This window comes from Talpa europaea (assembly GCF_964194135.1).
Source record: "Talpa europaea genome assembly, chromosome: 9".
Taxonomy (NCBI): domain Eukaryota; kingdom Metazoa; phylum Chordata; class Mammalia; order Eulipotyphla; family Talpidae; genus Talpa; species Talpa europaea.
Genome location: NC_140076.1, coordinates 23,923,292 through 23,948,204, shown reverse-complemented (window position 1 = coordinate 23,948,204; position 24,913 = coordinate 23,923,292). Strand labels below are relative to the sequence as shown.

Genomic DNA, 24,913 nt, shown 5'->3' with positions numbered 1-24,913 from the left:
CATCTGTGCTGCCCATCTGCCCCCTGGACCACCCCCTGCAGCCCTGTGTCTCAAAGCTGAAAGCCCCATGGAGACAGCAGAGGAAACTAGAAAATGGAACACCCTGAGGTTCTTTGCTCCTCTGGGGATCACAGTCCTTCCCCAGGCAGGCAAAGGGCAGCCCTTAAGCTTGAGGCCCATCTGACCTGTTCTTTTTCTAATAGAACTAACCCTCAGCTAACCGCCTGAGGGCCAGGTCAGGAGCCCAATGATAGCCTACGGGACCAGAGCATGTCTAGCCACGCCTGGAAATGCCCAGTGTGTGCCTGCGAGGCCGCTCTCCCACACCCAAACCTGGGGTGTGGCAAAGCCTGATTGGCCAACATCACCTCAGGTGCCCTCTGCCGTCACACTTCGATTGCAGCCTGGGGCGGGGAGAACACAGGTCCTCGGGCTGGACTTGTGTGCTGGCCAGAGATGGCACAGCCCGCACACCTGGACAACTATGCTTGGGCATCAGGCCAGCGAGGGGTTCTGTCTCCCACAAGCCCCGGGGTAAGAGCAGAGTGCCTGAGGGGACGTAGGGAGGACTGTGATGATGTCCCTGCTGCCCCTGCACGAAACCTGACAGCGTCGGAGGGCTCCTGATCTGAGAGGGCCCTGGGGCAGGCGGGCAGGGCAGGTGGGCGGGTCTCAGTGGCAGCCGCAGGCCTTGACCACCATGTTGCGGTGCTTGCGCAGGATGACGTTGTTGCTGCTGTCGTAGTAGAGCACGGAAGTGGCGCTCAGCTTGGTGGGCGCGCAGCACGCTTTGGGCACCGCGTCCGGCTTCATCAGGTGCACCTGGCCAGGGAGGGGCAGTGGGCAGAGGCATGAGAGCCACAGCCTCCTCCCAGCACCACCGGGTGCTGTCAACTGCGGGGTCTCCGGCCACTCACCCTCCAGCTCCAACCACTACCTGCAGCCCGGGTGGTGCTGAAGGCACTTCTGCTCCCTGCCCTCCTGACCCTGCCTGCCCTGACGCCCCCAGGGCACAGCTGGGAACACTGCAACTCCCTGCGCCCCTCAGAGTCAGACCCTGCTGGTCCCACAGGTGGATCCACTGCCCGGGCCTGCACCTGATGGGCCTGAGCCCCGCCCTCTGGGTCCCTTGGCTGCTCATGCTGGGCAGAAGGACCTGAGGGCTCCAGGCCATGTGACAGGCCAGGGCCGCCTGGCTGCCTGCGAGGGTGATGGGACTTGACCTGTGCAGGGGCCCGTCCCTTCTCCAGAACAGCGTTCCCACCAGAGAGGGGCCTGAAGGCAAGTGCAGCTATTCCAGCCTCCAGAAAAATACCTGTCTGTGCCTTGGCAGGGGAGCTGCGGTGTAGACAGACTCCTCGCCAGGGTCCCATCCTGGGGGCCAGGTCCCCACGAGCCCTTGGGGAGGTAGAGATCCCCCACCACCCAGGGAACAGCTGAGCGGGACCCGGATGGAGCTGTGATGGGGGTGTGCTGCCCTCTGACAGCCCAGCTGAGCCTGTGGAAGTCTGACCCCATGTGAGTGTTCCCCATGGGAGTGCCCACGCGTGCACCTGCAGTGCCCCCAGGGGTGTGCCCCAGGGTGTGAGCGGTGTCCACGCTTGGGCCCACGGGGTCTGCCTGCCCAGTGTAGAGGTTTGTGTACAGGCAGGGAGGAGCCCATCAGAGAAAGCGCCCTGAGTCACAGGCGGCACCCCAGCTCACTGGGGGTCTCAGGAGCCCCCTCCTCGGCGACCCTCCCAGTCTGGCCCATGGTACTGACCAGGGACTGCAGGATGGCGTGGTTGGTGGCGTTCATGCAGGAGTCCAGCGGGAAGGAGCACTCCCCCTCACAGTAGTAGGCCGAGTAGCCCTGGGGGGCGATGACCCAGTCCTGGGGGGAGCAGGAGGGCGGTGAGTCCCGACCCTGGGGCCCCTCCCTTTCCCCCAGTCCACTTCAGGGTCCCTGCCCCTCCGCACCTCGGGTCCGTGGCCCACCTCGGCCCTCCTGGGCGGTCTCCCTCCAGGCCCGACCTCCCCCGCGGGCCCCCAGCAGTCAGGGCCACGCGCTGTCCCTGCCGCCACCGTTGGGCTCCGAGTCCCTCCCCGCCCGCCCTCCGTGCCCAGGGCCTGCCGCTGCGCTCACAGGGAACGCACAGGCCACCGCCCGCCCCGCCCGGGCCCAGCTCTGAGGGGTCAGAGTCTCCATGGTCAGGATTGTGATGAAAAGCGCCTTCTCACTCTAAGAGCAGCGCCCCCGCCCTTCAGAAAACCTGGTTCGGGGAAAGGCATGAGAAAAGGAAAGAATCCCCCCATCCTCGGCCTCCTGGAGAGACACCCTCGACCCTCCACCCTCGGGGGCTGTCCCTGAAGAGGGCAGGAGGCGCCAGAACGCACCAGCCAGCCGAGGTCCTGGAAGCTGACGTAGAGCTCGTGGCGCCGGCACACCTGCCGCCCCTCGGAGCCGGGCGCCTCATCTGCGGGGAGAAGGGGCGCGGGGTCTTCCTGGGGCTCCTGCTGTGCGCAGCGGCCAGGGGAGCACCAGGGTAGGGGACACCCTGCGCCACTTGGTCAGCAAATGAAGGGCGGGAAGTGAAACCATTTGGGCTCCAGAACCTCCTCCCTGCGGTTCTGCGGGAAGCCGTCGGCTCCCCAAGGCGCTCAGCGCCCCCTAAGCATCCCTGCTCTTAGCCCAGCTTCCCCTGGCTTCCAGACGGTGGGTCTCAAGACACCCCAATAAACAGCCCAGGGTACACTCAGACACCGGGGAGACCCCAGGATATCGGTGGCTCCGCCCTCGTCCCTCCGGGGCACCTCCTGGCCTCTCCCCCTCTCCTGCCGAGCCCACCCACGGGTCCAGGGGCCCACATTGAGGCCAACCGGGGGGCGACCCCCAGGAAGGGAAGGAGGACACGGGTGGGTCAGGCCCTTCCCTGACCCGAGGGCTCGGCCGCACATGGGTGACTGTGGCTCCCGCAGGCTCCTGGGGGGCCACCCGGGCTGCACCCCTGAGCAAGGGCGCCCGGTTCCCATGGAGACCTCCGGGGAGGGCCTGGGGGCCGGGGAGGGCCGAGGCCCAGAGGCTGAGGTGCCGCGGCCGCGCTCTACCGGCTGGAGATGGGCCAGGAGGGGCGGCTGGAGGGGGCCTGGCGGAGCCCAGCCCCGGCCCTCACCAAAGATCCCTGGGAGTTTGTTGGGGTGCGGCAGCTCGTTGGTTTTTTTCGGCAGCCTCCTCTTCAGGGGCCTCACAGCCCGAGGGGCCCGCCCGGGACCGGGGCTCGCCCTGAAAAAAGTGACCATGAAAGGCTGTTTGGAGCGCGGGGCCCGTCGCCCCTGCAGACCGGCCAGGCCAGGATCCACGCTGAGCCCTGAGACAGAGAGAGGAGAGGGCGGTCACTCGCGCTGCCCGCCCGGGGACGCAGCAGCCACCTCGGCCTCCCCGGGGAGACGGAGCCCCGCGCCCAGCCCGGTGCCCGCGGCGGGTCCGAGGGAGGCCGGGAGGGGGCCTGAGCCGCTGGGGTGTGAGGGGTGGTCAGGGACCCTCTGCGGGGTCTTCACCGGAGGCTCAGCCGCTTCGCAGCGGCCTCGCGGGCCCTCCCTGCAGTGGCCTGAGCCCCCCCGGACTGAGAAGCCCCAGAGGCCCCGGGGCTGGCCTGACCCTCCCTCGGGGGGCGCGGGCGGAGCCAGGCTCCCACGGTCTCAGGACCCCCAGGCGGGTCTGGGATGTTCCGGTGGGGTCTCCCCCGCTGACCCGAGCAGCTGCAGGATGAGCGGCCCTTGCTCTGCGAGGCCCCAGCAGCTCCCACGCACCCTGGGGCCCCCAGAGGACGCCCGGGCCCTGGGTGGGGCCCCCTGACCAAAGCCCCAGAGCTGGGCCCGCCACGCCTCATTCCAGAGCCACGTCTCCCCGGCAGAAAGGAAAGGCGGTGGGCAGGGACGGCAGTGGGGCCTCAGCCCCGACAAGGAGGCTGTGAAAATGGGGGTTCACCCCACTGCCGTGAAAAAACACGCCGACACGCCCGGCCCAACCACAAAACTACCTTCCTCTGCCTCTGCGCGGCCTAAGCGGTTCCTGGCTTGTTCTTTATCACAGCAACACAGTGAACGCGGAAACGCTTTGGAGGAGACTTAGCCCTCATCAGCCCTGGCCTCTCCAGCACATCCTGTTCGCGTTTCTGGGGTGTGTTCAGGTCAGCTTAAATTTTTTTTTTTAAAGATTTATTTATTTATGCATAAAGAGCTGGGGCACGGGCCAGAAGTGTGGGGGGTGAGAGGATTCACCAGAGACAGACCGGGGAGCAGAACAGGCAGACTGATGAAATACACTGCTGAGGGGAGCAGCAGGTGAGCCAGGAGAGGTCTGCTGCGCCATGTGGGTTGCTCCCTGGCCAGGGATAGATCTCAGGTTGCAGAGGCTGCGGACAGCTTCATAGGTTGCGTCTTAACCCCTTGCGCCACCAGGGAGGCCCCAGGTCAGCTTAAATTTTACACAAGTGTGAGCATAACAAAGACGTCTATAAGGGAGTCCCGGTGTTTTCACATCAACACCTTCATCCTCCTTAAAGCGTCAACTATGAATGTTTCACACACGCAGTCACACGGGGCAAAGCCAGTCAATGAACCCGGGGTTAGGACCCGGGGGCCCACGGGCGGGCAGCCATGGGGTGCGCGCTGCCCCTCCAGGCCCTGTGCTCACCCCGAGACGCCAGCACAGCGGCAGCAACGCCAGCCACGCGGTTCTCAGGCCGGTCCTCACTCACGAATCCGAGCACACGAGACTCCTTTGAGCAGACCCCGCACAAAGTGCTGAAGTAACAGCTTCTCTCTAGACACTCAGGCTATTTCCCGGCTTCCACTCTAGAGACAAGAGCCACAGAACCGTCCTTTCCTGCGGAATCGTTTTAGACTAAACGCAGGACTGTGACGGCTAACTCACTTTTATGTTTCTCAAACACAGTGCCATCGCTCCGCTTCCCCTTGAGGGGCTCACACGGCACAATGTGTATGTGTGCACCCATGCTCACGCGTGCACTCCTGTACACGTGACACACACACGCGCTTGTTCCACAGCAGGGCGAGGAGGCGTCTCCATCACACGCTCCAAACGGACAGCTGGACCCACCCCATCCTGCTCAAAGGTCAGCTCTGAACAGCGCTGCTTTAGACCCGTGTCCATGGGCCACAGGTGACTAAACAGGAATCCATCCAGGGCTAACCTTTGACCTCTGACATCACCAACACCTGCGCCCGGCCCAGTGGAGGCTCCACTCAGGATCATCCGACTGAGAGATGTTGTTCCCGCAGGAGCTGACACAGGAGGCCCAGAGAGAAGCCCTTTGGGTGCGCAGTGATGAGGACGCTGGTCACATCCCAGTTGTGAGGAGGCAGAGCCAAGAGACACGGAGGCCTGAGGCTCCAGGAGGCGGCACTGAGTTCTGGAGTGGGCGACACTGTGGTCCACCTGGCATGGGTCTGAAGTCCACACCTGGCTGACACTGGGCACGGCCTTGGGCGGGGCTGCCCTCCAGGCCTAAGTGCCCCAGGCCTGCAACGGGAGACCCTGGAGAGCCTGCCCACAGGAGCCAGACTGTTCCCGGCTCTTCCTTGAGCAGCTGTGTCCTCCGGACCAATGACAGGTAGACCAATGGGGCAGGAAGTCCTGTGGGGCTCCTAAGCCAGGTCTGTGCCGGGGCTGGCAGCCCTTGGAGGCTCTCACAGGCCAGGAGCCTAGTGGGGATCCTTGGAAGCAGCTAGTCAAGGTGCCCAGTTCACAGAAGCAGAGGCTAAGGCCCAGTGAAGGCAGTGAGTGTTCTGTTTCCAGCGCAAGCTGCAACAGAGCTGGCACCCCCACCCTTCCAGCTGGAAAGGAGTCAGGTGTTTAGACCCCCTCTCCTGTCAAAGGTCTGGCAAAGGGTCCTCTAGCCCCCTTCCCACCTTCTCTGCTTTTGCTCAGCGCATCCTTGGACAGGCTCTCTCACCAGTTGGCTGCAGGGAAGGACCTATTAGGAGGTATGAGCGTGGTGGCCCACCTGGCAAACCCTCTCCTGGGGCCTAGGGTCCTTGCCTTCAGACCTGGCCTTGGGGGTGCTGGCAGGCATACTCTCCCCTTGGGGGTGCTGGCAGGGTGTTCGGGTGTGCCTCAGGATGGGCGCATACGGAGGTGTAGGGTAAGGTAAAAAGCATCAGGCTTTTCTGCCCTCCTGCCACTCGGATAGATGAGAGAACCCTGTGGTCCTGAATGCATGTCTGATGGCGGGCACCTGAAGTGGGCACACCTGGGCTGAGAGACAGTTTATAAGGGCGGCATCATGGGGACACCAGCAGAAGCCAAGAACGAATGGAAGCAGGAGAGCAGAGAAGCAGAGAAACACGAGAGAAGGCTGGAGAGCCCAGATAGAGTGAAGACTTGCCTCCCGGCCCCCTGGCCCCCCTGCCTGCCATGTGCCTGGTAAATCTAAATAAAAGACCTGCAAAAACCACTGAGGACTCTGACTCCTCCTTTACCCAGTCTGCTGGATCAGAAAACCTGCTCTGTGGTCTTCCTGCCCCTACAGGAGGCTTTCCCAGAGGCCTGGATTGGTGATGCTGCTCTACCAAGTAAGTGGGCCCCATGACACCCCCAGCCTCACCCCATTTCTGAGTCTGCCCAGTCAGGACCCAGCTTGGCAGCTGCTCCCCAGTGCTGGAGGTCAGGCCCTACTTCACGGCCCCCTCTTCTAACGTATTAGGCCAAGATCTCTCCTCTTTTCCCCAAGGCTTCCTTCCATTTTAGGTGCCGCCTCACCCTTCCCTGCAGCCCCAGCTCAGCTGCGGTCATGGATGTGACCTTGGTGCCATGCTGAAGGACAATCAGGACACCTGGTTAAAGTCCTTAGAGGGAATCCCAGTGTGGGAGGCGATTGGAAATCTCCCAACATCCAGATGCTCCAGAGAAACCTCTGGAAAGGGGCCCTCCCCAGATATTCCAAAAGGGGCCCAGTATCTACTTGTTTATCCCACTCCACTAGTGTCCCTGCCTCTCCGATTCCAGAGTGTGCCCTCCCTTCGGGCCTAGTGGGGCCAACGAGACCACTCCAAAGGCTTCTCTTGACCAGCTGCAGCTTGTTCTTACCAACCTGCTCCCATCGGTTGTATGTACCCCTGCAGCCACAGAGAAGCAGGTGCTCCAGGCCAGCCTTTGTTTTTAATCACACACACACACACACACACACACACACACACACACACACACTCTCTCTCTCTCTCTTTCATTTTGGTTTCTGAACTATGGATTCAGGATGAAATCTCTCACTGGCCCCCCTGGGTTCTAAGGAGTGTTAACAAGAGGTGAGTTTGGGGTTCCACAACAGAGAGGAAGGAGAGTGTTATGACAGCAAAGGAGCACTGTGACATAAGAAGAGAACGCTCATCTTGTCCAGAAGCTAGGTTTCCAGCACGCCTCCCGTCCTGAGCTCAGCCTTGGGCAGCACACAGACGGACTGTTTATTACAGAGGGGCCTTCCTGGTGGAACTGTGAGCACCAGCTGTCCTCCCCTTTAGTTGCTCCCATTACCACTGCCCCCCAGATGTCTTGCTCCCCTTCTAAAGACACCTATTTAGCCATTAGGAGAAATAAAAAATAAAAAAGGGGGGGCTCCTCAGGGAAACAAAATGAAATACCCCAGAAGAAAAGTCAGAGCAGCCTTATGTCTTCTGACCCCCCCAAAATCACAGATACGTGTATTTTCGCGGTTCTGGTAAAGGGGCCAAGGTGCACTCTGGGTGGCATTATCTCCTCCCCCTCCGTGCTCGCCTCCACTTCATGATTCAGGATGAGGGAAGGCCCTCAGAGGGAACTCTTCCTCCTATCATCTCAAGCTGCATGGATGTAACAAATATCAAATATCTCAGACAGTGACAGGCACCCAAGCTGCTCAGCACCTGCAGCAGTTTGCTCGGCACTTACAGAAGGCACGGCACCAACACTTCTGTTTCCCTTTGTTTTTAATTACAGTTGCATCCGTTTTGAGAGAACAAAATCGACCTGGCAGTAGAAAGTCTGAGCTGCCAGGAGAAACCTAGTCCAACCCCTGGCGAAATATGTAAATGTGACCACTGACTCCCTTTCCAGGGCTCCTCTGAGCTTAGGGTGCTCACATGCTCTGTGGCCAAGGTTTCCGCCCCAAGTTAGACTGCCACCTGCTGCATGGGTCTGAGGTTGGGTGAGACCGCAAAGGCGGCCCCCGTGCTCTTTTGGATGTCGTCCACTGTCAAGCCCTCCCAGAGCTCAATCAGCGTCAGCCCTTTCTTCTTGTGCACGTCAAACACGGCCTTTTCGGTGATGATCCGGTCCACACACTTCTTCCCAGTCAGGGGCATTGTACATTTCTCCAAGATTTTGGGCTTGTTGTCCTTTGTGCAGTGCTCCATGGTGATCACCACTTTGGTTTTTGGGCTGGCCACCAAATCCATTGCACCCCCCATGCCTTTCACCTTCTTTCCGGGAATCATCCAGTTTGCCAGGTCACCGTATTTGGAAACCTGCATGGCACCTAACATGGTGAGGCTGAGGTGCCCGCCTCGGATTATGGCGAACGAGTCGTCGCTGGAGACAAAGCAGCCCCCGGGCAAGATGGTGACTGTCTGCTTGCCCGCATTAATGAGATCTGCATCCGCGTCCTCTTTCCGTGGAAATGGACCCATGCCCAGGATGCCATTTTCACTGTGAAGATGAACAGTCATGTTTGGGTCAATGTAACTGCTGGCCAGCAGAGGGATGCCAATGCCCAAATTGGCATACATGCCATCCTCAAATTCAAGAGCGGCACGCCTGATGATCCGTGTCCTCACACTGCTTTTACAGGAGGCGTCCTCCTTGTCCTCTTTCTGGTATGTCAAGTGCTCGATTTTCTTCACATACTTCTCCCCCTTTATTACGCGATCTACAAAAATGTGAGGAATATGGATGTCTTCTGGGGCAAATGACCCCACATCGACAATTTCCTCAACCTCCACCACGGAGACGTCTGCAGCTTTGCACATGGGCACGTTGAAATTCCTGGCGCTTTTCCTGAAAATGACGTTTCCAGCACGGTCCGCCTTCCAGCCTTTCACCAAAGCAAAATCTGCGGTGATGGCGTACTCCAGAAGATAATGGTGCCCGTTGAACTCCCTGATCTCTCGCGGGTTGCTAAGGATGGCGTGGTGGCCGTCCTTGTAGTACCTGATGGGCACGCCTCCCTCCTGGACCAGCGTCCCGTAGCCCGTGCGCGTGTAGAAGGCCGGCACCCCTGCGCCGCCAGCGCGGATTCGCTCGGCCAGGGTGCCCTGGGGCGTCAGCTCCAGGTCCAGCTCACCTGTCAGGTACTGCTGCTCGAAGAGGTGGTTGTCCCCCAAGTAAGAGCAGATGAAGCGGGAGATCTGCTTGGAGGCCAGTAAGTGGCTCAGCCCGAAGTTTTCCACGCCCGCGTTGGTGCTGATCACGGTCAGGTTCTTCACTCCACACTTGTTCAGCGCAGCCAGCAGGTTCTCTGGAATCCCGCAGACCCCAAAGCCCCCGACCATGACCTTCGCCCCCTCAGGGATGTCTTTCACAGCCTCTTTAGCCGTCGAGTAGAATTTGATGCGGGCGGGAACGCTGGTGGCGAAGCCACGGACCCCGCAGGTGGCCAGCGCCGGCCCGGAGCGCCCCACGGGCCCGCAGCGCGCGAGCGCGCAAGCCAGGAGCCGCCCGGCCGCCATCGCGCGCGCAGGCTCCGAGGTCCGAGGTCGGAGGTCCGAGGTGCGCGCGGAGGGCAGCCACCTCTGCAATCCTGCGCCCTCGCCCCGTGGTGGGTTGTTGTTGCTGCCGCCGCTGCGTCACAGAGCAGGACGGGCGCTCTGGGTGGCAGGCACCGACCCCCTCACCCTCCCAGCCCCCCAGAGCCGGGACACTAAGAGGACCTGCCAGGGATTGGGAGCTGCTGGATCTCCCCTGTGGGGCCCGAAGGAAGGGAGCCATCCACTCCTCGCTCAAGGGGAGACTTCTGCCAGTCCGCCTCCTTCCTGGCTGCTCTACCCCTTCCCAGGCACCCGCTCCAGTCTCGTGCCTGGAAACCCACTGCTATGGCCAATGGATCCCACACCTGTCCCCACACGCACTTGTCCCGGAATGACATTTCCACACTGGACAGCTTTCAGAGCTCTCAGTCACCTCACAGGCCTTGATTTTCTCCCTCACACCTGACTCTCCTCTATTTCTGCCCAACAGAACAACAACCTTCTAGAAGTCCACAGGCTCAGTCCCTAGGTTACCAATGATCTCTCTCCACTGGCCTCCATTTCAAGTTCGCACAGGCCACTCACTGTTGGCATCTGGACGCTGTTGCTCCTGGGGTGTTTCTGACTTCACTCTTATCCCCACAGTCCACTCAGCCCACTGATATCTGGGGGTCTTCATTTTATACATGTTAGATCACATTTTTTATACCAGTTGAGCTTTTCAGAACAATTGCCAGTTTAGTGGAGTTTCCACATACCCAGACCCAATTTCCCCTGAGAAAACCTAACATTTAAATCCCTATATACAATAGATGACTGCATCAAGAAGATGTGGTACATATACACCATGGAATATTACTCAGCAATCAAAAAAGATAAACTCATGCAATTTGCAGCAACATGGATGGCGCTGGAAGGGATCATGCTCAGCGAAATACGCCAGAAAGAAAAAGAAAAATACCGGATGGTCTCACTCATAGCAGGAATCTAGAAAACTTAAATAAGGGACCAGGAAAATGAATAACTATAAGAAAGTGAAAAATCAAAATCAACAAAAAACTATGAACCAGAGACACTCTATGGAGGGTGGGGGGCGGGAGGGGAGGGATTGGGGTCAGAATGGGGGGGTTGCAAATGTATGGGGAATATAAAAATAAAATTTATTATTTAAAAATAAAAAAAATAAATCCCTATATACATCCGGCACTTGTAATGACCCCATACTGGTATCTTATTAATTAGATGCCATCATTTATTCAAATTTCATTAGTTTTCTCAAATGTCCTTTTTCTATTCCAGGATCACACATGGCATATAGTCCGACAGTGCTTTAGGTTGTTCTCATCACAACTGCTCAGACTTTTACTTTTTTCCCCCCAAAATTTATTTATTTATGCATACAAGAAGTGGGGTGTAAGCCAGAGGTGTGGGGGGCGGGGTGAGAGGATTCACCAGAGACAGAGTGGGGAACAGAACAGACAGATTGACTGAAATACACTGCTGAGGGGAGCAGCAGCAAGTCAGGAGAGATCTGCTGCACCATGTGGATCAGCTCCTTGGCTGGGGATCAAACTTATGCCACAGTGACTGGCGATAGCTTGGTCGTGCTTTGTCTTTAACCCTGTGCCACCAGGGAGGCTCAGACCTTTACTTTTTTAATGGCCTTAGCAGTTTTGAGAAGTACTTGTTAGGTACTACATAAAAGGTCCTTTAATTGGGGGTTGCTGATGTATCTCATGGTTATGAAATGAGTAGTTAAATACTCTCAGACCCTACACACACAAAACAACTTATTTTCTTTAAGATTTGCTTTCACAGACACAGCAGAGCTTGGAGACTTATCAGCAGGTGATATAACATGCGTATGCACAGAGTGATGAATTTTAATTGAGACCCAAGCCACCTGACGCTAAGGAGGCGGTGTGTCTATCCAGAGGCAGGGAACCACCAACAGAAATTCAAAACTTCAGTTCTGAAGAAAAGCCTCTGCAGGCGTCTCCATGTATGAACTGCCCAATAACTTGCCAATGAACTTCAGCCAAGTCCACATTTCTTTGCTCTTAGCCCACTCCTTAGCCAGTAAAATTCAAATCCTCTGTTCCTGCCCCCAAACCTTTATAATCTGATTCCCTTTCTTAATCAAGAAAATACACTGAAGCTTCCTCACGCCTCCTTGCCAGTCCAGCTGCAATAATTTTTTCTCGAAATCTAGTGTCATAGTATTTGGTCTCTATGCATGTTGAGCAGTGAGTCCACATACTTGGTAACAGCTAGACTAGGGTTGTGGGATTTGGGGCAAGACCACCAAGATGACGAACTGCCACACTCATCCAGCAAGTTTGTGTGAGCTTGATCCCCTGGCAGAAGTTGCGCTGCTCAGTTTTCTCCACTGTAAAGTTGCTTCCCCAACCCTTCCACACTGTACTTCTGGGAAGCAAATCACTAGACATAGCCCCCTCTGAGGGCCGGGCAGCCATGCTGAATACTTCCTGAAGGGTATTTGTATAAAAGCCTGAATCAGAGCAGTCATCCTCCATTGTTATGAAATAAAATTAGCCACCCTGAAAACTCCCACACCTGGAACTGTTTATCTTAGCTCAGAATGCCCCCTGCCCACCTCTCTCAATCTCTCCTAATCTCTCCTTGGCCTGCTCTGCTCCAGCCATGGCAGCCCCTTCTTACCTCAAACATGCCAACCTTGTGCCCACTTTCGGACTTTTAAGCCACACTCTTTGATATAAAGGAGACTCTCCTTATCCCAACACCTCTTATGACTGAGTGCATGAATCCTCACTCTATAGATGAGGCTTTGAAAGATATTGGTAAGAAAACTGAGGTAAGGTCACCAAGTTAGAGCTGCAGAGCTGGGATCAATCCCAGGTCTCACTGACCACTTCTCACGCCTTGCCAAGAACAGAAACTCCCAATGGGGAAAGAAGGTTGCTCTGGAGAATAGAGGGATCACCCTTTTCTTGGGGAGGGAAAACATGGACTCAGTCTCTTAGCAACTCAAGCGCTGGTTCCGCAGGAGAGGAGGGGATCAGGCTGGTAGGGGCCTCTGCTGCCCCACATGGTGGGAGCCTTACCCCTTACTCACTGAGCACCCAAAGTGGAGAGGGGATTGCCACCCCAGGGCACAGCAGAGAAAGGTGTGGCCTCCAGGGCCAACGAGGGGGCTGCAGGGGCATCTGCAGCGCAGCCTGGAGGAACCCCCAGGAAGACGTGTGCTGCGACCCCCGAGGCTTACCATCCTCCGTTTCCACATAGAGGCGGAGTCCCAGGTCCTGGTTACGGTTCAGCAACCAGCGGTCGCTGGCTACTGTCACGTCCAACACCAGCCAGCCCTCGTCCCCAGCGTGGAGCGTCTGAAGATCCAAAAAGAACAAGTCAGACTCCCTGTGGACACGAAAGAACAATTAACAGGGGGCCAGCACAGCCGCCTCTGACTTTCCTGTGACCCTGGAGCCCCTGGGGCATCTCCCCTGCCTGGCTCTAGGCCAGGAGCCCGCTGTGCCTTATCTCACTGCATCTACCATACAAAGGGGTTACTGTGCCCAAGTGCAGATGGGGAAACTGAGGCTTGGTAGCTGAGTGCCATCCAGGGTTTCACCATCAGGTCAGGGCAGGGCTTGGAGCCAGAGCAGAAGCTGGGCCCCTTCCATGGTGCCAGGGCCCTGGGTCAAGCATCTCCTGTCTCTCAGGGGGTGCTCCCAGGATGCCCCCTTCTGTCCTCTGGGACATGTCCCCCCAGGGCCCACCCACCCACAGAGTCTTGCCCAGGAGGAAGCGCTCAGGGCAGGCACCTGTTGGTCTGCTCCCTGACCACCTCGAACACGCTGACGTGGAGGGTCCCATTGAGTGGGTGGGTGCTGGGCAGCTTGTAAATCCGGAACTCAGCGGCTGTGACAGCCTCTCCCGCCGGGATCTGGGTCAGGTCGAAGAGGAACTCCTTCCAGTGGGGCGCCTGGTGGCCCAGCGTGCGGTCACGCTCCACTGCAAGGAAAGACAGGTTGGTGGTCACTCGCGGTGCTGCTGGGCTTGGCTCTGTGTGGGCAGAGCTGGGTGGGAGCCTGGGGCCTGGACAGCAGGGGCGCCTGCTCCTAGACTCTCTCCTCTGGGTGCTCAGGGGCTCCTAGAAGCCCAGCAGTGAGGGGCCCAGCACAGAGCCTGGCACACGTGGGTGCCAGCAAGGGCTGCTTCCATTCCTGACAGGTAAGCGCCCAACCCAGAGCTCCATTTCAGCCCCCTGCTGGCTCTGGGACTCACAGGTGAGTCAGAAGATGGGCTTGTGCTCTGGGGAGACGGAAGTCTGACCCGGTCGGAACAGGGCCTGGGGGAGCGGGGGCTGGGTGGGGACACAGCCGAGCATTTTTTTTTATTTATTTATGATTTATTTGTTTGTTTGTTTTGTTTATACAAGCACTGGGTACAGTCAGAAGCACAGGAGGGTGAGAGAACTCACCAGAGCCATAGTGGGGAGCACAGCAGGCAGAAGGACCGAAGTACACTGCTGAGGGGAGCAGCGGGCGGCAGGAGAGGTCTGCGCGCCATGTGGGACCCTCCTCTGGTGGCCGGGGAGCAGCCGGGAATCGAACCGGCGCCGCAGAGGCCGCGGGCAGCTTCGCAACCCAGCGCTCAACCGCTGTGCCATCTGGGAGGCCCCACAGCCAAGTATTTTCAGTGGGGCTCTCCAAGAGGCTGTCCAGGTGGCTGGAGGTGGGGGAGAGGGCGCACTTGCAGACGCATGGGGCTTGACAGGGGTAGGGAATATTTCCACAACATCCAGGGAGAGGGTTGCCATGGAGGGACCGACCAGCATGAGCAAAGGCCTGGAGCTGAGGAATGGACGGCACAGGCAGGGAAAACAAACGCAAACACAGCAAAGTGTGAAAGGAGGAAGGAGGCCAGGAGGGAGACAGGGAAAGGACAGGCACATCACAGGGAGTGATGCCCCTGGAGAGGCCCAGTCAGTGCTGGGGAAGGTGGACGGGCCCTTCGTGTGGTGGATCTGAGCAGGCTTCCAGGAGGAGGTGACATCTGAACTGGCTTTGAAGGATGGGATAGAGTATTGGGGGGAGGAGGAAGTGTGAAGGTGGCACTCTAGGCAGAGGGGACCTCGAATTCAGGTGTGGAGGTGTCATGCCACCCACAGATCAGCAGTGTGGGGTGTGGGGTGGGCGGGTCTGGCCGGGGCCCGACTGCAGAGGCTGGAAACCCAGCCCTGGAGGGGGTGCAGTGCCCCAGCCAGCGGGGCGCAGGGCCCCGGGCAGCAGAATGGTTTGGTTGGAGAGTGGAGCCGAGGAAGGGCGGACGGGAGGCGAGGCCCAGGCTGGAGGGGGCACCCGAGCAGGTGGGTGCGGGGGCTGGGCTGACACGCAGGGCAAGAGCCCTGGGTTACAGAGCAAACCCCACGTTCCCTGCTGCCGGAAATGCCCAGGACAGTCTATTTAGGACCATCGCGCTCTGTCCTCCTGTCACTCTCAAGCGCTAAAATCTGTGTTTCCGGAAAGCAGGGGTGGGTGCCGCCCTGCGCCTCCCCCAAAACCCAGCACTGAGATTTTAATTACACGTCTGTGAGTCTTTTAAAAAGTTCTCTCTCTGGCTACTGGGCTCAGTGACCACAAGTCACCAGGCCGGTGGCCAGCAGATGTGGAAGCACTTCATGTCCTCCCGGTGGGCAGGAGCTGTGCTGACAGGTCAGCAGACAATGTGCTGGCCATGGGAGGTGAGCGGCTCATCCCTAGGTCAGGGAGGAGACACAGAACGGGCAGTGCTCCAGTGCGGTGGACACCAGCGACAGAGCTGGATTGTGTCAGTGGCCATGCGACGTAGGTGGGGTCCCCCCTGAGCAGGCAGAGCTGGCGGGCAGGCCTGGCCCTCTGCCCAGTGGTGTTCACAGTGAATATCTATGCTGGTCCCCCCTCCCTACAGATGCTGGACACAGAGGGTTTGTGGTTTTAGGGCCCACACAGACCCCTCCCGATGGCCTGTGAGAATCCCTGCTCTGCAGGATGAAACAGGTGCAGGCCGCGGCACAGAGCGTCAGGAAGGCCGCTCAGCCACACATGCGCTGACCCCTCTCAAAGTGTCTTATCTGCTGGGGGGCTGTGGGTGAGTCCTGGGGCTCCCTGGGAACCTCTCCAAGCCGACGCTGACTTCAGTGGGCCCCGGGCGAGGGAACAGCCTGCTGCCTCCTCTCAGACTCCATCCCTGGGCCCCCTGCCTTGCTGAGCCAGGGGATCAAGAGGGCCTTGTGTAAATGACCCCACCCCAGGTCCAGACTTCCGTCCTGTGGGTTGGTGAGATGGCACACCACCCAGGAGTTCCAGCGCAGGAAACTGCCCACCCTGGCTGTTCCAGGCAAGCACCAGAGGGCGGGACATTTTTAGGAAAATGATTTCCATCAAAAATTGGTAAAATTTCCTGGGCTGCAACATTCAACTAGACTTTACTGTAACTGGCCAGAGGGAGTGGCCCTTTCCTACTGGAAATGTGTGGATCTAGAGCTTTCCAGCAGTTGTTCCTTATGATTAGGAAAGATAATTCTCAACAACTGGTGTAAGGGAATTGCGTTTGTTGGCACCTGGATTTGCCCTGCAGACAGTTCCTGGGCAGGCTGTCCCAGCTTCAGCCAGCACTGAGAAGTGTAGAAGCTCTGGTCAGTAGTGGGGTTCCTGGTCCCAACTCTGACTTACTGGCAACCAGGTACTTACCTTGGGTGGCCTCAGTCTCCTTATCTGAAAATGGGGATACTTGACTCCTTTCCACTAGGGCTGGAAAGGGCTTTGTGATGTGCAGGGACTAGGAGGTAGGAGCAATGGCCATTCCTCAGGACCTAGGTCGGGTGCTGACCTCTCACTTCCTAACTTAATAGGTGTATGACGTGATCACCTCCAGCAGCTCCAGAACTGTTTGAAACTCCAAAGTCATGGCACGGTGGGGGCATTCAATTTTCTTTTGTGAAATAAGAAAAAATAACATAAATATGTTTGAAGTTAACTGAAAGGCATTTGGAGGCCTCAGCGTGCCACCTTTATACCTGTCTGACATTTGTCAAGGCACTTGATCTTCCAGGCCTCAGTATCCACACCTGCCAAGTGCCAGAGTCAAATGAAAACTGCAGAAAGCCATGCTTGTTATTACAGTTGGCACTTGGTTATGGTCCAGCAAATGCTTCTGACATTGTTCAGGAGCGTTTCCTTTTCAGTGTACCTTCATGCCCAGCCTCCACCTTCCCCTATAACCAAGGTCTGGAATCTCCCAAAGATGCCCAGGATCGGGGAGGCAGCCCCTGTCATGCCAGTAGGGCCATCTCCTGAGTTCTGCTCAGACACAAGGCAAAACTTGCCCATTTCTTAATGAAGGCGCTGGAGATTCCAGAACATCCAACTCAAAGAGATCTCTATCTCCATCCACACATGTGGAAACAGAGCCCAAGAGCCCTGACTCCCCCGGGCTTCCTCCTGGACAGCGGACCGCCAGGATCTGATCTGGAATAAATCAGTATAAAGACCAAGCTGAGACTGGCCTGTCCCTGCTTCCTACCCGCTGTTGTTTGATGATCCACGCAGGGAATTTATGGGAAAGAGCAAGGTCTGCACAACGTGATTTCATGGGTTTTCCCAGTAAAATTCTGCTGGCGGTTATGGGGCTGGAAAGTTCACGCTCAGGTCCCTTGGCAGATTCAGACAGGCCGGGGTGGGTGGAGGTGGGGGTGGGAGGAAGGGACGGGAGTGTATTCCCAGGGAGGCCTGTGTCGCGGATCCCAACGATCTGAGCTGTATCCTGCCAGCAATCCTCTCCCCATCGTGGTCCTGGGGCCAGGCAGGGAGGACCCCTGCTATTGGGAGCAAGGTGACTGGGTATTCAATAACTTCTCCCAGCTGCAAAATCTGGGCAGGCATTTCTAACCTGGGGATCCTCCAGTTACACCTCTGGGTATGCGGAAGATTTCTGACTATGCTACTTTCTCACGGTCTGGACACTTGCTAAGAACATTCCCTTTCCTCTCTCAACTTTTGTTGATTTGCCAATTATTTACCTGCCTAGGTATTGTGGGCGTACAACTTCACACTGTGTATGTGCACCGAAGCTCCAGCGCCAACATCCTATCCCCTCCCTCCCCATCTCCTGCTCCTTCTTCCCTTCCCCTCTGATGACTAGTATCTTTTTCAGAGCAGGAGTATTAACTCACTCGTTTATTAAACACATTTGAAAGCAGTGCTTTCAATGTAGGCACCAGGGAGATGGCCTCGCCATCCCTTGCACCAGGCACCCTGTCCCTGGCTGGTCTACCCTCTGGACAGCGAGCAGTTTGAAGGACCAAACAGGAGGCTCTCAGTGGCCTGCTCATCAAACCCTCCACTTTCAGGGGAGCCCAGAGTTTCGGGAGACCTGGCCCTTCTTCCCAAGGTCTCCTTGTCCCCTGCCGGCAGCTCAGCATTCGGCTTCCGTGGCCCTGGGCGGGGCACCATGCTGGGCCAGGGTGGCTTCCATGTCACTGTGTGTCTCCATCAGAAGTGCCATGTTCCCGCCCAGCTGGGACTGCCCTCCTCTCGCGGCTGGGCCCTGGGGTGGACAGGCTGGGCCTGTCTGGCTAGTCCAGCCGGTGACAGAGCCAAGGGCCCACACAGGTCCGGAATAAGCCAGTCTCTATGCGGTGCGGCCCATGAGGAGCCACAGCACTGACCACCATGGACGCTGCTCCCTGAGGTCCTGCTCCTGCCCAGAAATCTCAGTGCTGCCGAGAGAAGGCCCAGGCTTCCTTTCTGGGGTATTTTTAGTCACTTCTCATCACGGGCTTTTTTCAAGCGTGGTTTCCATAAATGGCTCCGCGCTCATAATGACTGGCCCAGCCCTCAGACGGCTTCAGACCCCGAATTAAAAGGGAACACCCGCACACTCCACCACATCAAACCCGCCATGGCCAAAAACAGACCCAAGGAGCTGTGAGCAAGAAGGATGCAATTCCCCGGCTCAAGCCGGGAGTTTTCCAGAGAGATGTGGCCAGGTGACACATCCTGTGCCCGTGGAGAGCGGGGTCCCCTGAGGAGGGGGCTGGGTGTGCCTCCCCGTCCTGTGCCTCAGCCCTGGAGCATCCCCATCAGGGGCACGTCTTTTGGTCAGAGCTGGAGCCACCTTGGGGGAGCCCTGCCCAGATGAGAGCCCCAGGCCCAGAAGGGGCAGAGACACCAGCAGTCCCATGTCGGGTCTTTTGGACTTGAGGTCATGGAGGGCGAGAGACCCTAGACTTCATCCCGGGGCAATGCTGCGTGGGGATGGGAGGCTGTCACAGGTTCTTCTGTCCACGGGTGGCCAAGAATACACGGGATAGGGCCCTGCAGGGATTTGGGGCTCCAGGGGAGGGAGGCCCTGCCCAGTCTGGCCTGCTTCTGTCCCACCTCACCAGGCCCAGCGTCTTCCCTGGCTCTCCATGCTCCCTGCCTCCTGCCACACTCCTCTTTCCTTCAGCTTGGCCCTTGTGGCTGAGCACCTGCCAGGCAGGGGCTGGGGGGACATGCCGGGGTGGGGGTGCCATGAAGACTCAGGTTTTGTCCTGTTCTCGGGGCTTTTCATGGCTTTACTGAGAGAAGAAAGAGGGTTCAGGCAGGGCCCCAAACCAGACAGGCAGAGGGACTGGAATCCTAACGGAAATTGACCATCGTGAAGTAGGAAGGCTCTAGTCAAGGAAGGAGCCTGTGTCTTTGAGAGGAGTGGGGAGTGGGAGGAGTCAGAGTCACGGAGGGAATCACCTGCCCTCCACCTTGAAAAGCGGAACTGGAGGTGTGTGTATTCTATGCAGCGGGCACAACATGAAAAAGGTCCAGAAGGTGGAGGGGATATGCCACGGAGGCAGGCAGCCTGCTGGTCACCCTGAGCATTGCCTCTCATCCTGTACAAGCCTGGAAGGCAGGCCTTTTCACTTTGTCTTAACTGTGAGAAAATGAAGCTCAGAACTTTAGGAGGAAACTGTCTAATGTCTTCTAAATAGACAGTCATGATTAAAACCCAGGCTTAATCTATCCACAAAAGGATGTGAACAAAGATGTTCAGAGAGCTTTATTCATAACTAAAAACTGGAGACAACCCAAATGTCCATTAGGAAGAATAGGTGATGTGGTATAGTCATGCAATGCAATACAACTCACTTATAAACCGAGCTAGAAATGGAGATAAAATGTCACAAACTACAGCTAGAACAACGACATGGATGAATTGCCAAAAAAAAAAAAAAAAATGCTGACTGAAAGACGAGACACAAGAGCATGGACTGTATGATTTCATTCCATGAAATTCAAAGGACAGGCCAAAGAAATGCACAGTGATAGAAACCAGGGGTGGCTGCCCAGAGGAACTGGCTGAAGGAGAGGATACCCGGGGCAACCATGTGGTCTGTTCCTGTGTGGTCTGCATTTTGTGTAAATAGCACCTGTTATTTCTGTGACTTTAAATAAGTGATTGAAAGTTAGATCCCCAATCTACGACACATTCACCACAGCCCCGTTCCTGCGCTCACTGCACCTGAGGCGGGCCAGGCCCCGGCCGGGCGGAGGCAGCTTCTGTGCAGAAGAGCAGAAGAGGGACAGCAGGGAGAGGACCGCTGTGTGGCTGTGGGAAAATCGCCTAACTTCTCTGAAGGCTGCCCTCCTCTTTTCAAAACCAAGACATGACAGTTGATGTGAGATACTCACGGAGGGACAGACAAGAAGGTTCTAGGCATGTGGTCATCACTGGTGCGATCTCCCGCAACAGCCCCACGGGTGGTACCGTGATGTCTCTGTTTTACGGAGGAGGAAACTGAGGCTCCCAGCGCTGCACTGCAAAGTCCAGCTGACACTCAGAGGAGGCGGCCGAGTCAGGATGTGGATCCTGCCTGTCCCAGGTCAGAATCCCCACCCCAGACCCGGCCCCCATGGCTGTCCCTCCTAGTCTCAGGTCGGGGTTCGCAGTCTGCGCCCCTTGACAACTGCCTCAGGGCCCAAGTTTATCACGTGTCTCTCCCAGGAGGTCAGCGCTGAGAGGCAGGGACTTGTTCATTCGCTCTCACACCCCAGGAACCAGGACTGCGCCTGGCACAGAGCAGGCACCACACAAGTCTCTGGGATGAATTCAGGGGGAAGTGAAAGATCTCCCTCCTAGAAACTCTCCTGCACTGTTGGTGGGAGTGCAAACTGGTCCAACCACTATGGAGAGCTGTGTGGAGATTTCTGGACCTACTAAACATAGAGCTTCCACAGGATCCAGCAATTCCACTCCTAGGTATTTACCCAAAGGACACAGAAACATCAATTCCAAAGAACACCTGCACCCCTATGTTTACAGCAGCACTGTTTACAATGGCTAAGCTTTGGAAACAGCCCAAATGCCCAAAAATAGATGACTGGATCAAGAAGATGTGGTACATATATACCATGGAATATTACTCAGCATTCAAAAAAGATAAACACATGCAATTTGCAGCAACATGGATGGCGCTGGAAGGGATCATGCTCAGCGAAATAAGCCAAAAAGAAAAAGAAAAATACCGGATGGTCTCACTCATAGCAGGAATCTAGAAAACTTAAATAAGCGACCAGGAAAATGAATAACTATAAGAAAGTGAAAATCAAAATCAACAAAAATCTATGAACCAGAGACACTTTTGGGGGGGGTGGGTGGAGGGAGGAGAGGGATTGGGGTCAAAATGGGGGGGTTGAAATTGTATGGGGAATATAAAAATAAAATTTATTATAAAAAAAAAAAGATCTCCCTCCTAGAGACACAGGACGTTGGGGCACACGGCAGGAAAGCGTCACCACTTCTAGGGCCCGGGGCTGAGCAGAACCTGACCAGGTCCATGCTCCCACCCAGCCCCGCCGCCCCCAACCCGACCGCCTCCCTTCACCAACACTCCTGTCCTCGGCCACCGAGGCCGCAGGGGTGCATTAGTCTGGTTCGGAGCAGGGCAGGAGGCTTCATCCTGTCTGCGGCTCTGCCTGTGCCTCGGTTTCTCAATATGGAAGTGGGGCCACCTGCTACCTTGAGGGCGGCCAAGGGAGCCAAGCGTCTACAAGGCTGCGATGGACAGACAGGTCAGGCAGGGCCATGGGCTCTGATCACGGGCCTGGCCCCCAACACAGGCTCCGTCAGTCAAGACAGACTCCCTAAGGCATCTGCTCAGACGAGGCTGGGGGTCTACAAGAGGCCCTCAGCCTCTGGGTCCCGCAGGATGCCAGGGTCAGTCAGGGGCCTGGCAGGCACTGGGCCTGGCGTCTCAGGGTGAGGCCGAGAGGAGAGGTGGAGCTGGACTCGACAGGTGTGGGAGCCGGGGCGTGGGCGCTGCTCCAGCCGCGCTGCTATTAGACTCTGGGGACGCAGGGGCCTGGGGCCTGGCCTCCAAACAAGGAAAGAATCCTGGGAGGTGTCTGATCCTCCCCACACGGCCGAGGTAATCACCGGTTAAACCTACGTCTACTGAGAGATCTAGTCCGGCAATTAGTGCATCAGAACAAGGAAGGCCCTCTGACAGCTGGCTGGGCCGCCCACAGACCCGGCCTCCACGAACAAAGATCTGCTTGTTAATCCCACAGCGTCTCAGGCCTTAGGTCTTAATGAAACACGCAGAGACAGCGTGGGAAGAAGCTGGGACTTGGAATCCACGGCCCCGATGGTGCCATGGAGGTGCTGTGGGGCCCCGAGCTGCCGTTTAACCTCTCTGAGCCCATGGAAAGGAGCTGGCAAATCAGCTTCACGGTTTACTGCATGGATGAAACAGGACTTAGAAGACTGTGAGCTTCAAAGCTAGTTTCATTCTCAAAATAGGCAGAAACACCTTTTGGTTGACTTTTAAAATCTGCTTCTGGCCTTCACATGTATTTAGGGCGGTGGGGATTTCCCACCACAGCCACACCCAGACTGGGCAGCAGCTGGGAGGGAAGGGGTCAGCAGTGACCAGGCCCAGGTTCACCCTAGAAGGACGGGGGCTGGCTTCCTGCTCCTCTCCCTCCATTAACCACCACAGCAGCCCTGAGGATGCCCCATTGACAAGGGACCTGGGGTTCAGAGAGGGTGAGGGACCTGCCTATGGTTGCACAGCAGAGGCTGGGGGGAACCAGCTGAGCAAAGGGTACTGTTCCATCCACAGTGGCAGCTCCACCAGGGCTGCAGGTGTCGACCCAGAGGATACTGGGGGAAGAAGGAGGCGGCTGCTTCTGATGGGTGGGCCCCTGGGGGCATCCTTGGAGTGACCACATCTGGGGTTCTGCATCCAGTGATCCTGAACCTGGGTCAGCCTGTCCTGAGGACAGTGCTCCAGCCCCCAGTCCACATATGGTCTCCTCTGTCCCCAGCCCCACCCTGTCCTCTAACCAGGAAGGCAACCTCCAGAACCCACAGATCTAAGGCCTGTGCCTGGCACTGGGCTCCCACCACTGACCTGGCTCCTGCTGCTGGCTCCCCCACCCCTGCCCACCACCAGCTCTGGGTTGGAGGGACAGAAGACTCCTCAGCTGTTCCATCTTCCTGCCCTATTGGTGGGCAGCAAGTATTAATAGTTGAGGACCCCACAACACCCGCGGCTGCTCTGTCCCCGGGGTTCCTCTGCCCAGACCCTCTGAAGCTCTCTCCGCCCTGAAAGCCTGTCCTCCAGGAGCAGAAATGTTGCCTCCTGAGCACTGGATGGAGGGCCGAGCAAGCTGGGTCTCTCCTGGCTCGAACAGGTAGAGGCTGAGCTATCCTGGGAGTGGCGCTGCCTCTCTGAGCCTTGCTGTCCTCCCCGGGGAGATGTCCTCCCCTGTCCTCCAGGGTTGCTAGGGGCGGAGCGGGATGGTGCAGGGGACGGGCGGCTGGTGGCCTTGGCAAAGGTGCCTCCCGTGCTCAGCCCACAGCTCTCCTCACCTCAGGGGCTGCAGTCCCTGGGGCCCCTGGGCCTGCCCGTGCATGGTGTCCGCCCAGCCCACACCCCTGCCCCTGCCCCTCACTGGCCACGGACAGGAGGCAAAGCGCATGGGCAGCAAATATTCATGACTAGATGAAAGAATTTGATAACGGAGTTTGAGAACTTGAAGGGGAAATCGCTCCAGGATCTGGAGGAACATTTCTGCCATGAGGAAAAGCTGGGCTCTGCCTGGGGAAATATGTAGGAGGGTCCAAGCTGCCCAGGAGCCACGCCACGGGCCCGGACACGCTCTCCATGCCACGCCACGGCCCGGGCGCGGCCCAGGTGACAGCAGAGCCCGCCCAGCAGCGCCCAGTCTGCTTCAGGCCCCCGCGCCCCGGCCCAGCCGGCTCCAGGCCCAGGCTCCGGTGCAGGGAGGCGGCTGCTGGGCTCGGGACCTCTGGCTTCTCCTGCTGGCTCCATCCCGCGAACTTTGGCACTGTCCGCGGCGCCGCCCTTGTCGCAGCCACAGCTCCAGGCCGCTGAGTACTGGCCTCTCCCCAGGCCCGGCCGGCTCCCCGCTGCCCAGTCCACCCCACATCACGCGATGCTCACCCTGGGGTGCGCGTGGGGCGGGGCGCAGGTATGCGCCCCCGGACCCACCTTCCTGCCTTGGCCGCGCTCATCCGCAGCCCAGCCCCCCAGATCCTCAGACCTCGGCGCCCCGACCCGGCGGCGGGTCCCCCTCCCAGGGGGGTGCCAGGGGCCCAGGGGCGCGAGGGGCGCGGGACGGCGCGGGGGTCGCCCGGCCCCCCGGGGCTCGACGGCCGCGCGGGACTCACCCATGTTGACGAAGCTCATGACCAGGTCGGCGCGGCCCAGGCGGCGCTCGAGGGGGCCGCCGTCCTCGCCGTCGCCGCCGGCCATGGCGTGGTACAGGTCCAGCATGAAGAGCGGCGCGGACGCGGGCAGCCGGGCGGCGGCGGGGGGCGCGCGGGGCCGGGGCCGCCCGGGCAGCCCGAGCACCGCCAGGATCTCGCGCTGCATGTCGCGGCGCTCGCGCGCGCCCAGGCGCCGGGGCGGACACCCGGGCGGGGGGCGCGGGCCGGGGCCGCCGCCGCTCAGCGCGCACAGCGCCAGGCCCAGCAGCCAGAGCGGGCCGGGGCGCGCGGCCATGGCGGGCGGGACCGGGCCGGGCGCTGCCCCGCGCGCATCCGCTCCGCGGCGGGGCGGGGGCCGCGACGCCCCGACGGCGGCCGGCGGTCCGGGCCCGGCCGGGGGGAGGCGACGGGCGGCTGCCGCGGGCGCAGCGCGGTCCTGGGGTCGCGGCTCCGCACCTGT

General features: G+C 58.4%; 2 protein-coding genes across 3 annotated transcripts; both read right to left on the bottom strand.

Annotated features, from left to right (window-relative positions):
- Nucleotides 1-672: 672 nt before the first annotated feature.
- Nucleotides 673-24,748, bottom strand: BMP8A (bone morphogenetic protein 8a; the record flags this gene model as incomplete). 2 transcript variants are annotated; one of them, XM_084244258.1, is made up of 7 exons in its annotated part: nucleotides 673-822; nucleotides 1,736-1,873; nucleotides 2,377-2,456; nucleotides 3,153-3,347; nucleotides 12,965-13,113; nucleotides 13,521-13,710; nucleotides 24,415-24,748. In XM_084244258.1, the coding sequence occupies 7 exons, from the start codon at nucleotides 24,746-24,748 to the stop codon at nucleotides 673-675; spliced, it is 1,236 nt and encodes a 411-aa protein (XP_084100384.1). The 2 variants fall into 2 exon arrangements, with proteins under 2 accessions (XP_084100384.1, XP_084100385.1); XM_084244259.1 differs by having other exon boundaries at nucleotides 1,763-1,873.
- On the bottom strand, nucleotides 8,146-9,699 carry OXCT2 (3-oxoacid CoA-transferase 2; the record flags this gene model as incomplete). Its single annotated transcript, XM_084243997.1, has 1 exon — nucleotides 8,146-9,699. The coding sequence occupies one exon, from the start codon at nucleotides 9,697-9,699 to the stop codon at nucleotides 8,146-8,148; it is 1,554 nt and encodes a 517-aa protein (XP_084100123.1).
- Nucleotides 24,749-24,913: the final 165 nt, after the last annotated feature.